This window comes from Dipodomys spectabilis, unplaced genomic scaffold (genome assembly GCF_019054845.1).
Source record: "Dipodomys spectabilis isolate Male_0828 unplaced genomic scaffold, ASM1905484v1 ptg000021l, whole genome shotgun sequence".
NCBI classification, from domain to species: Eukaryota; Metazoa; Chordata; class Mammalia; order Rodentia; family Heteromyidae; genus Dipodomys; species Dipodomys spectabilis.
The window spans coordinates 1,124,824-1,137,543 of record NW_024870698.1 but is presented as its reverse complement, the minus strand read 5'-3'; the positions used below and the strand labels follow the sequence as shown (position 1 = coordinate 1,137,543).

General features: G+C 44.4%; 1 protein-coding gene across 7 annotated transcripts in view; it reads right to left on the bottom strand.

Moving 5' to 3' along the window:
- Cpeb2 (cytoplasmic polyadenylation element binding protein 2) overlaps positions 1–12,483 on the bottom strand; it is a 50,874-nt gene extending 38,391 nt beyond the window's left edge. For 2 of the 7 annotated variants that reach the window (XM_042674725.1, XM_042674726.1), the window contains exons 1-3: positions 10,828–12,483; positions 7,520–7,801; positions 6,706–6,795 (exon numbers count right to left, since the gene is read on the bottom strand). In XM_042674725.1, coding sequence (XP_042530659.1) covers positions 6,706–6,795; positions 7,520–7,801; positions 10,828–12,483 — 2,028 coding nt within the window. Of the gene's footprint in view, positions 1–6,705; positions 6,796–7,510; positions 7,802–10,827 lie in introns of all 7 variants that reach the window. The other 5 variants (XM_042674727.1, XM_042674729.1, XM_042674728.1 and 2 more) reach the window with 3 other exon arrangements.
- Between the last annotated feature and the right edge of the window lie 237 nt (positions 12,484–12,720).

Here is a 12,720-nt window from a genome sequence, read left to right as displayed (position 1 = left end):
TTATTTATCTACTTTGATGTTTAAAATAGGGTTGCAAGCTTTTTAAAGCTGAAGGACCAGAATCAGCCTTGTAGACTAAACAAGGTGCTGTCAGAGAATTAAAAAGGGTGAAAAGTAACACTGAATGATGGAAAGAATGCTAGACAGCAGGTTCTTATTCCAGCTTTATCACCAGTTAACTAGATAAATGCCTTTACTGATTTTTTTAAATGGAAAGACCCACGATGAATAGCATATCCAATCATAACAGCTGTTCACTAGAACAATGACCTTCTTGGGGTTTAACAGTACTTTCCAAATTTGTGCATGCTTCTGAATTATCTGAAAGGCTGACTAACATCGATGGTTGGAACTATCAACAAACTGATACAGTAGGTTTAAAATGGTTCTAAGGTGTTTTCAGTTGACACTGAGGCTGTCATCCTACAGAACACATTGTTAAAACAATGCATTTTGTGATTTTTCTTCTAAGTCACTAAACTTCTTCAGTTTCCAGTTCCATTTTATAGAAATAATCATTTCTGATTACATGGTGCTTGAAGTCCATATAAACAAATATATTAGGAAGTATTTAAAGTAATGTAAGAACAAATGAAATAAAATATAATAGACAATGGCCTTCTGGCAGTTACAGGATCTTTCCAAACAGTTCTACCTTCTTTCACAATACAGAGTCCAAAACTAATTTGTTAATTTTTCCTACTAAGCTTTTGAGTTAGTTAAGCCTACGAATCTTCTAAATATAAACATAGCTAGTTCACAAATGTCTCCTAAATGTCTACTACTATATCTCTATCATAAAAAGCTTTGTAAAAACATGTCAGTTGAGTTCTATGTGGTAAAGACTATATTTTAAAAATGGGAATTATACTGATTGCTACTGTGGAAATCAGTATGGAAGTTCCTCAAAAAACTAAAAATAAATCTATCTTATGATTCAGCCACACCACTTGGGCATTTACCTGAAGGGGAGTAAATCAATATAAAAGATAATCAATATAAAAGACAGACACACGCCATATGTATGTGTGCACACCATGAACTATTATTTGGACATAAAGAAAAAGTCTTATTATTTTGCAGAAAAATTAATGGAACCCAAGATTTTATGTTGACTGGGTAAGAGTTCTCAAAAGTTTTTCAGTTTTCAATTTGTGGAGAAAAGACTTAAAATGATGCTAACAGTAACAATAATGGGGCATAAATATAAAATGACTGACCACCTAGGAAGGTACCAGAGAAAAGAGGGCAGGATGGGGAGAAAAATACTAAAGAGTGATGAAGACTGAGGAGCAGGCGCATGCACGCGCGCGTGCACAAACAGCATAATAAAACCCAGTAAATGCTGCCTGAAGGGGAAAGGAGAGGAATCACAAAATGGTAGACACGGAATTTGTTCAAACTGCACAGTGTAGAGACTTGCATTGCAATAAAACTCCCTCATCCTACAAATGCATGCAAATTAAAAATTTTAGAAAAATACAATGTTAATTGACTAAATTGTGACAAGTATCAGATATCAAATATTGCTATCAATCTCATTTCCACCTACCCAATGAGAAAGGAGCTATTACTGTATTCAAAGTTCAAAAATGTATTTAAAATTACAAAATATAAGCTGTCATGATAAAAATTAATGCTCATATGATTTTGAAAACTCTTGCAAAATATAACGTATCATGTAGGTTCTAGGAATGTTTACGGATGAAGTAGAAGATTTTATATTCTACCTTCTCTCAACTTTTGAAAGGATCTACACGTTATAGCTTAGTACAATCTTTTCAAGACTGGTTTAAAATATACTACATTTTGCTATAAAACCAGTGTGTGCTTCTTCTGAAATAAAAATATCAGAAAAATCTGTATTCATGCAAATTGCACTGGCTTATAAACTAAATAGACATGTTTTAAAGTAACCATCAGTATATCAATCCTGATTTGTATTAATGCAGAAAGTAATAGCAATGAAACTTCTACTTATCACTACATGACTATTTGAAAACGGTCAAGACAGTTCACAAAAACAAGACTGAAGATGAGTTTTATACTTATTTTAAAATATGAAAATAATCTGAAAAAGAATCCACCAAGGGGCTGGGAAAGTGGCTCAGTGGAAGAGTGCTTGCCTTGCATGCATGAGGCTCTGGGTTTGATTCCTCAGTACTACATAAACAGAAAAAACTGGAAGTGGCACTGTGGTTCAAGTGGTAGAGCACTAACCTTGAGCTTAAGAGCTCAGGGACAGTGTCCAGGCCCAGAATTCAGGCCCCACAACTGACAAAAAAAAAGAATCCACCAAGTAAGCTTTTAGAAAATGAGAGTATAGGAAAGAATACCAGGGCACAATGGCAGAAAAAGTGCAGCCCTTTATATCCTGATAGTCACTTTCTTTAAACCTAGACATTAGCACTTGTGGAACTTCAACAGTCTTGAAAGGGCTGAAAAACACAGAAGAGAACCAAGTAATCCTCATTTTACATATGACCTAAAGGATTATAAATACTAAAATTAAACTATGGACTATGGAAGACCATGTACAGTATTAGCTTAATATTGTAAAATACACCTTGAGAAAGGAGATATTTGATGAGATATTACTTTTCTTGCTTTGACATATTCAAAATCTTGCTCTATTTCACAGGTAAACAAGTAGAAGCTTCTACTCTTAACAATGAAATATTCCCCAAAAGAATCAGCAGAATTATAGAAGTCCTATATCCTTATCCTCCCAGTAAGGATAAACCAGATGCTTGAACACATACACTGGTATAAGGCTAAGTTTGAAACAAAGATAAGATAGGCACCTTAAATTACTTTCAACATGTGCTTTGTTCTCTAATTTTACTTACACATATAAAGGCAAAGTTGTGCTAATACTGCCCTCACTGATTATACAGTATTATTGCATCATACAATCTCAGTGGCAGATGACATGCTGGTCTGCTTTACCATGAAAACATATAACTTGTAAGCACTCATATCATTCTCTTGTTCAACACAAACCCCTTATTTATCCAACTGGACTCTTATATTCTGTTTTGCCTCCACAGATCTCAAGTGTAACTAAAACAATAATGAACATGCGATACACACTGCTTAAACTTCCTTTATTCTAAATTTCAACAAAATACTCTGATGATGTTATTTTTTTAATTGAAGGCCATAATCTACCAAAGTTATGCTAGTACCTACAAGAACTAAACAAAATGGAAAGAGAAAAATTTTCAAGTAAAACTAAAGAATTGAAACTAGAATAGGAAACACATAAAGAAAGTATGTATTACCAAAGATATACATGAGTCCTTTTTTTTTGCTTTTTTTCAGTGTTCAAGTGTAATGAGTATTTCTGTCCCCAAAACTCACGTGGTTTGAGAAGCAGAAATGAAGGAATGCTTTCATTACATTAAACACTATTCTGGTCTTGTTACTACATACTGCTTTTCATGTAAAGTAAAAAAAAAAAAAAGATTCCAATATATTATTCTTAGATCTCCAAATTTTATTCATCACAACATTATAACAGCTTGGCTGAAGATTGGTGGATAATTCATGTGATGCAAAACAAAATTCTAGAGTTGACTATATTGATTATTCCTCAGCTAGGGTTTAGGATTACTAATACACATTTGCAGGCTATAAAGGCTACCTTACAGTTGCACGATATTGCTTTGTTTAAGTTACTTGATGTTCTCAAAGCTAGGAAGTAAACCTTCAGTTAAAAAAGCATTTATTTTGGGGGCTGGGAAGGTGGCTCAGTGGTAGAGCGCTTGCCTTGCATGCTCAAGGCCCTGGGTTCGATTCCTCAGCACCACATAAGCAAAAAGAAAAAAGCCAGAAGTGGCACTGTGGCTCAAGTGGTAGAGTGCTAGCCTTGAGCTGAAGAGCTGAGGGACAGCGCCCAGGCCCTGAGTTCAGGCCCACAACCGGAACCCCCCCCTTCAAAAAAAAAAAACATTTACTTTGATTTAAAATACTCAAGTATTGATGAATAAACGTATTACAATCTTAGCATATAATTAAAAATTCTATTTAAGATAATTTAGATAACACATTTTTCGTTATTATTTCTTGCAAAGATAACTAGCAGATAATGTTTTGCAGTACAGAAATTTTGGCCAGGCATGATGACTCATGCCTATAATTCCAGCGGTTGGGAGATAGGCAGTAGGTAGGACTACAAGTTCAAGACTAACCTAGGCTATGACTAAGACTCTGTTTCAAAAAAAAAATAAAATTTTAATCTAAAAGATATTAGAATCTGGTTTTTATTCTTCATACTAGAGACTGAATTTAGTGCCTTGTATTCTTAAGCCAGATCCCCAGACCTTCAGGGATTTTTTTGTTTTTCAGATTGAGTCTCAAGCTAACTGTGGTTGAAGCTGCCTTGGAATTACATTATTCTTGTTTCTACCTTCCAAATAGCTGGGACTACATGGGATTACAGATGTGCAAGCCCCCTCCCCTCCGCCCACTCCTGGCTTCACAAATGTGCATAAAAGTTTAATTTGCTTTTTAAGTTTTAAATCTGAAGCATTATTTTAAAATCAAACTTAAAATAACAATTGCTAACCTATAAAAAGTTTACTTACAACACACAAAAATCAACTTATAAAAGTAGTTCTATTTACTGAATTCCTTTACATGTTTTAGGCCTCGTTATGGGTAAGGTAGGTATAAGAATAATGAGTTCAGGTCTCTAATTTATTATGCTTGAGACTTAATAGCTTGAGACTAAAGGAAATAAAAAGTTACATGTTTTAAAGTAATAAACTGCACAACAAAAAATTAAAATATATTGACAGTAAAAGATGAGAATGAGAATATTCTCCCCAGATATGTAAGTGGTTGTATTTTAATTTTGCTAAACATAACTACTAACATTTTAAAATTCAAATGCTAGTTTGGAGATGCTCTTATACTTTTAAGAGCTTCAACTTCAAATACTTCAACCTTTTATGGAAAGATGGAAGGGAACACAGAAGAAATTATGTAGAATAATGAGAGAATACTTAAAGGAGATAATCAGTTTGCTTTTAAGAGGAGAAAGATCATACAGTACCCTCCACTGCCTTAAACCAATACCTTTATAATCTTCCCGGCCAAGAACCCAATCCCCTTATATGTTAAAAATAAAGGCCAGGGGTGGGGCCAAAATGAGAACACTGACAGCCAGGGCCTTATATGACCTAGTTCAATGTCTCTCTGTTATAGATAAGAAATCTATGACTTAGAGAGAAGAAAGGCAATAAACTATGGCCTTCAATGTCAAAAAAGATCCTGAGAGGAAGAGGAAGAAGATCTAAGTTTTGATCTCCTCTCCTTCCAGATAAGTTTCTGTTATCCTTTGTGTTCTATGGCTGGATTCAACTTCATTAACATCATGCCTTTGCCCAAGAGGCTATAATTAATTTTAATATCTTAGCAGTTGGCCAAAAGTCTATCTTTAAGCGATGAAATCCATTAATGGATTTAAAGTTAAGGGCAAATACAAGACCCCCATCTTAACAGAAAAATTTGGGTGTGGTGGTGTGTGCCTGTCATCTCAGTGACAGCCTATTGACAGGAAGTATAAAGTAGAGGATTACTATCTATGCCCATATGAGTGAAAGAAATCAAAACCAAAACCAAAACAAAAAAAACTCAAGCCCAGATCTCAAAAATAACCAGAACAAAATGGGGCAGGAGGTATGGCTTAAGCAGTAGAGCACCTACCTAGCAAGCATGAAGTTCAGAGTTTAAATCCCAGTGCCAACAAAAACCAAAATCAAATAGGACTAGAGAGAAAAAGAGAGTAGAAAGAGATGGAAAGCAAACTTACTTATTAAATAAGTGACAAACTACAAATCACTAGAGATAATCACAATTTCTAAGTAAAGATCCTGGCAGCACAACTCTGGTAAGTAGGTAGGATTTGTCTAAAGCAACCACGAATGTTCAATTACTGAAGACTAAGCTGTTAGACTAGAATGCCAGTACAAATGTATTATGTATTAATTTGCCTACAAACTTATACAATCATCTCATGTTAAGGAAGAACCTTAACTGTGATAATACTTAATGTCCAGTCTAAGCTCAACTGAACTTAAGGAAGAATCTTCATATTGTTCTCTTTTAATCCTAGTATACCTAGTATACATACATTCAGATTCAGTCTGCAGGAAAATAGCACTTTATAACCACAAGGGCTTGAGGGTAAATTAAAGGGTGTAAGAGCAGCAATGAAATTTAGAATACTATAACATAAACTTTTTTTTTATACAGGTGAAAAAAATGAAATAAGAGAGTCTTTTCAGAAATATATCTCAAGACAAATGTAGTAGATTTCATGACAAAAATTTACTGGACAGTTTTTTACAACATGAAATGTAAAGCTAAATGTTAATACATAATTTTTACTTAAAATAATCTGAAAGGCGACAAACTGTGTTCAGTCTGATGTTTAAAGTCAGGTGCTCTTAGGTATAGAATTCCTTTTTCCAAAAAAAAATGAATTATGCTTCAAAAGTATAAAATGACTACAAATCTTTTAGATTTGAAAATGAATATAATAGTTTCATTTAAGTGATGTTTAAAAATTTGCTTCATTGCCTTCCAACAGATGCTTAAATAGATATAATTAAAAAGTAGTATAAGATACATCCAACTAATAATGTAAATACTACACTGCTAGCCCAAATCCTGAAGAATACACACTGTGCAGCCTACCTGGTCTATTCTGGATGTTCCGGCTGCAGTACACCAACTATCTTGGAGGGAATCTGAGCCCCAAGCTGGCAACTGCAAACTAGATCTCACCTTCAATAGCATAGAAGTTTTCATCAGAAATGAGCAGTTCTCTTCCCCATACCCACCAGAAAAAAACCCAAAACCAAAGAAATCAAAACACCAATAATCAAAGTGCTTTCTATGTATCGTAAATCTTTGTTCTACCCTCTAATGGTTTGGGAGAGAATAAAAATCTCATTTGAAACAGCCCTAAGAGAGCTTCAATAAAATATTCAACAAAATACTAACAGGCCTGAACAAATGGTCTAATCACCCTGACTATAAAGCCATATTTAGAAAAAAGTCACTGAACCAGTGAAGATAAAGCTGCCACATCATAGTTATACTAAGCATACTAATATTTAGAAAGCTGGTCATAGGGAAATCTATGAAGTATAAGTTATGGAACATTTTAGCTTAGCTTATGTATTATAGGAAAAACAAAATTTTGGCAATCCATCAGAGGTGACCAAATTTAGACATTATTAAGGAGCTGCCAATTAAAAATTTCAACATATATTTAAGAAACACAAAAGGGTTTTCTAAAGGTTTTCCATAGTAGGTTTAAATACTTTACATTCTAAACTTACTCTGTGTATTACTGTCCTCTTTGAAAATTAAATTATATGCTTAAAACCTAAAATCTTTTTAAATTTAATAATTTCTCTATTCTACTATCAAAGCCACCACCACCCAACTTATTTTAAAAGATTAATATTATAAATAAGGCCATTTACATACATACCATTCTTACCTGTAAGGGTAAGAGTGTATTACTATTGTTGTCTGTTCTGAACACATTATCTTCAATCCAAGATTTTGGAGTCAGTGATGGAGTAGAGCGTGTAAATTTCGGTGGTGCTATGACATTACCAGAAAATGGTTTCTTCAGTGGAGATATCTGATTCATAGTCCCTGGAATTCCCATGTTTCCAGTTCTACGGTGGTCTCTCCCATGCATTGCTCCCCAGGACATGCTTCCAGTGCCCCAGCCACTGCTCTGATGGTTGCTCCAAGGAGATTGTTTCAGAAGAGGCTGGGGAAAACACAACTACTTAAGTTACAGGCTTTGAAGAGTCTTATTCAAATTTAAATCTAATTTATATGATCATAAAAATAAAATATGTAAAAATAACAAAATATTTCTTAAGTAGCTTACAAAAAGTCACAGGTTAGCTATTAGATTTGGCTATATAGATTTAGCTATTAGAAATTATATTTATTTAAATCTGAGTAAGTTGTTCTCATTCTCTTATCCACTATAAATAAGATATTCAGAATAATTCCCCAAATAGAACACTGTACTTCCTCCCCCCCTCAGAAATAGATATGTGTGTGTGTGTGTATATATATATATATATATATATATATATATATGATAAAGGAAAAATATATTTTAAATTGAAATTAACTCCAGGAACCTTAAAGCAACCATATTTGGATAGGTCTTTTACTAATGAAATGGTTTTAATTAACTATACCTGTTATAGACTTTCATGCTTCTCAAAAAGTTGACTACTTTGAAAATAGAGTGTGATACCATTTGACATTACTCTGTTGCATGAATTAAAAATGCCTTCTAGGCTAGCACAATATAGGGAAGATGTCATTTTCATGCATGGTGTATTCAACTTTAAAAATATTTCATTCCAGTTTTGGTATCATTTATTTCAAAGTGTTTGTTATTTGTTCACCAATGCATAATCAGATGGCAGCCGGGAGCCAGTGGCACAGGCCTGTAATCCTAGCTACTCAGCAGGGTGAGATCTGAGGACTGCTGTTCAATGTTTATCTCCACTAAACTACCAAAAAAGCAGTAAGAGGAGATGCGGCTCAAGTGGTACAGCACTAGCCAAGGTAAAGGAGAGCGAGCCCAGGCCCCAGGACCTCCACACTACACACACACAAGTGTGTGTGTGTGTGTGTGTGTGTGTGTGTGTGTGTGTGTGTGTGTGTGTGTGTGTGTGTGTGTGTGTGTGTGTGTGTGTGTGTGTGTGTATAGATATATATTATGTATAATACATAATGCGTAGGCAATATTTATTGGCAGTATTCTCAGTGGATTCACCTATGGATAAAAAGGGAATCCTATATACCCATAGGTGGATCCACTGGGAATACTGCCAATAAACGATCAGAGGCTTTGGCAAAGTTTAATAATCTAAATCAAGTCTCCAAGTTTCCATTAGTTTACACTTTCAAAAATAAATCATTCCTATCTAGAACCTATGGCAAGAAATGTCATTTAAAAAATTAGAAAATCCACGAATCTACGGAACTATTTTTCCCTAAATTAGCATGAGTTGTTAATAATTCTACTGCCCATAATCTAATACTTTTGTACTAAGATTTGGCCAATGAAAGTATGGAACAAGAAGTCACCAGAAATCAATAAATAACAGCACTCTTAAGCAGCTTGTCTTATAAGAAAAAAAAATTAAACCCTCTGGTCTATAGTACCTATTTTTAAAATCTTTTCAGTATTAATATAATCATGGGCAGATTCACTCTCCCTCCACCCATATAGTTAAAAAACATAACTAAGGAGCTCAACAAATCACGCCATGCCTGAAGACGTTACTTTGCTTGCTAAATGATTAGTGTTCAAAATTCTCTTGCAGTAATCTAAAATTCTACATGCAAGGTGCATGACCCCGTACACTCCAGGGTAATACCTATTTTTGTACAAAAGGGAATTGCAGACAAACATGGATCATGGTATATGTTCTGCTCACATCCTGTATTACAGCTTTAGGAATACAAAATTACTCTAAATTTGTGGCAAGCTTCTAGTTAAAAGAGGAAGAGCTTGCAACACAAAAGATTGCTGCTCAAGATGATGTCAATCATGGGAAAGCACAGTATTATTTCACAATCCCTCTTTTCAGCCCTTATGGATCACTTTATTTTTTTAAGGGAGAATCCATGATTCAACAGAAGTGAGTGTACGCTGTCACCTCGGTAAAATTAGATAAACGGTTGTCATGATGGTTGATGTAGACAGGATTCGCTTTTTAAAGGTTAACCCTTGGAAACTTGGGTCAACAGAAAAAAATAAAAAGTTTTCTGTGTCCAGTAAGCACGGACAGGTGAAGGCCCAATGTTACTGTCAATGCTTAGTGACTAAAATGAACTCAGGACAGAATGATCACTATAATCAACGCCGAGTACTGTCCCATCCAGAGGTCACCCAAAACTGGCCCGCGAGACCGTAACGACACGGAGGAGTGAAAACCCCGTCCGGTGTCGCTTCCCATCATCACCCACTTAAAAGGCACAACTTCCCGGTCCGTCCTTCCCTTATCCCAGGCTGGGACCACCGGACGTTGCCAAGTCTGGGGGAAACGTGGGACCCCTCGATGTGGTCTCGAAACCCCTCGAGCCGTCACCCCGCCTCATTCAAAAGCCCAGACCCGCACCGTCGGAGCCCCGGGACGACCACCCCAACACGCAACACCTTCTGCCCGGCGAGCTGACAGCGGCGGGCTCCGCCGGGCGGGGCGGCTCCGCCTCGGCTGCGGCGGGAGCTCGACCCGGCCGGCGGGCGCTGGAAGCCGGGCGGGCCCGGCCTCCCCGCGCCATCCCCGCCGGCCGCCAAGGGCGCAGCCGGCTCGGGAGGAAAAGGCCGAGCCGCCTGGGCCGGCCCCGGCCTCCCCGCTGGGTCCCCACACCGGAGCGGACGGCGGGGGAGACGCCGCTCGGGGCACGCACGGGCTCGGATCCCACAGCCCCCGCCCGAGTTCGCCTCCCCGGGACGCCCGTCCGCGGTGCGGGCGGATCCCGACCGCCCCTCCCCGGGTCGGAGACCCCCCCAACCCCGCCAGCCGGCCGGAGACGCGGGCCGGGAGCCGCCGCACCCGTCCATCCGTCCGTCGGTCCCGGGTCCGACGCCGCCATCCATCCCCCCCACCCCCCAGCCCCGGCCCCGCCGCCGCCTGGGCGTTCGCGGGGGCTCCCAGCGCGAACCCGAGTCCGGAGCCCGCAGCCCACGGCGGCCTCCGCCCCGCGTCTCGGGGCCCCGCGCCGGCCTCCCCCCCCCCCCCCACGGCGCCGGCCCCGCACCTGGTGGTGGTTGTACGAGTTCCGCTGCTGCAGGAAGGCGGCGGCGGCCGCCTGGTGCTGCTGCTGGAGCTGCGGGCTGACGGGCGACCGGCGGCTCTGCGGCGGCTGCGGCGCGGCGGGCGGCGGGGGCTGCGGCTGAGGTAAATTCATGGCGGGCGGCGGGGGCACCGCGGTCGCCGCCGAGAAGGGGCCGCCGAAGCCGCCGCCACCGCCGCCGCCGCCGCCGCCACCGCCGCCGCCGGCCGGCACGCTGAGCCCCGCACAGCCGTGCGGCGACACCGGCGAGAAGCTCGGGAAGAAGGCCGGGTTCATGGACGACGGCAGCCCCGGGTAGAAGCCGTTCTCCGAGTCGGGGCTGGGCGGCGGCATGGCGCTGAGCGGGCCGCCGCCGCCGCCGGGGCCGCCTCCCGGGGTGGCGGCCGAGGAGCCGGGCGGCGGCGGCGGCGGCGCCGGCTGCTGGGGCGGCGGCGGCGGCGGCGGCTGGGACGCCGGCGGCGGCTGGGGCTGGGGCGGCGGCGACGCGGTCTGCACGGACCACGGGGTGCCGAAGCCGGGCAGCGGCGGCGGCGGCGGCGACGCGGAGCCGCCTCCCCCCGCGCCGCCGGGGGGCCCCCCGCCCCCGCCGCCGCCGCCGCCGCCCGGGTGCGGGAGGTCCGGGCTCTGCAGGCTGCTGAAGGCGCCCGCGCCCAGCGCCCCGCCGGGCAGGAGGTTCCCGGGGCTGCTGAGCAGGGGGTGGTTGGGAGACTCCATGGAGCCCGGCGCGGGGTTCACCGGCGGCGTCGAGGGGGCCAAGCCCGCATCGGGGGGCTCGGCGGCGCTACCCTCGCCCGCAGCCGGGGTCTTCCGAGGGCTGTCGGCGCCTCCGTGGCGGCGCGGCGGGGCCGCGGGCGGCGAGGGCGGGAGCTGCGGGAGCGGGGGCAGCTCGGCCGGGCGCTGCCGCGGGGCCGAGTCCGGCGGCGGCGGGAGGTGCTGCGAGTGCGGGAGCCGGAGCGGCGGCGGCGGCGGGCGCGGGACGCTGGGCGCCGGCTGGAGCTGCGAGCCGGACGGCGGCGGCGGCGGCGGCGGCGAGGTGAAGCGGCCGGGGCAGCGGAGCGGCGGCGGCGGCGCCGGCTGCGAGTCTGGAGGGTGGGGACGGTGGGGCGGGCTCGGCTCTTTCCTCTGGTGGCTGCTCAGCCGCTGCTGCTGCCGCCGACTGAAGTCCTGCGGGGAGGAGGCGCGGCCGCCGCGGCGGGCGGGGGCGGGGGCGGAGGGGGGGCGGCGCGGGCTCGGTGTGAAGTCCGGGGAGGGGCGGCGGTGGGTCACACCCGCGACCGGGCCGCCCGCCACCGCGCCGCCGCCGCCCGGGGGGAGCGCGGAGACGTTCGCCGCCCCCGGGAGCGGCCGCGCTGCCGGCGGCGGCTCGTCCCGCGCGGTCTGCCGGTGCGCCGGCAGCGGGGCGGAGGAAGAGGAAGCGGCGGTGGCAGCCGCGGGGACCGAGAAGGGGGAGGCGGCCTCCGAGCAGCCGGTGACAGGCAACGGCGCCGGCGAGAGCCGGCCGCAGGGCGTGGCGGAGGGCGGCGGGGCGCAGGGGCGGTACGCCCCTCCGCCGCACCGGGGTCCCGGGCTGCCGCTGCGCAGCGAGCAAGTCTGCAGCACCCCGAACTCCACGTCCCTCATCTACGGGGCTGGCGGCGGTGCCCCCGCCCGCCGCGGTGGAAGCACGGGGTGCGGTGGGGGGGGGGGGTCAGAGGGAGAGGGACACTGTGACGGCGCCGGGCCACCGACTTGGGCCCCGCAGCTCTTCGCGGCAGGTCACCGCCGCCTCCCGAGACCGGCTCGGGCGCCGCCGCCGCCGCCACCGCCGTCGTCGCCGCCCCGGCCGCTTAAGAACCCCGGAACGTGCGTCACCGCCAC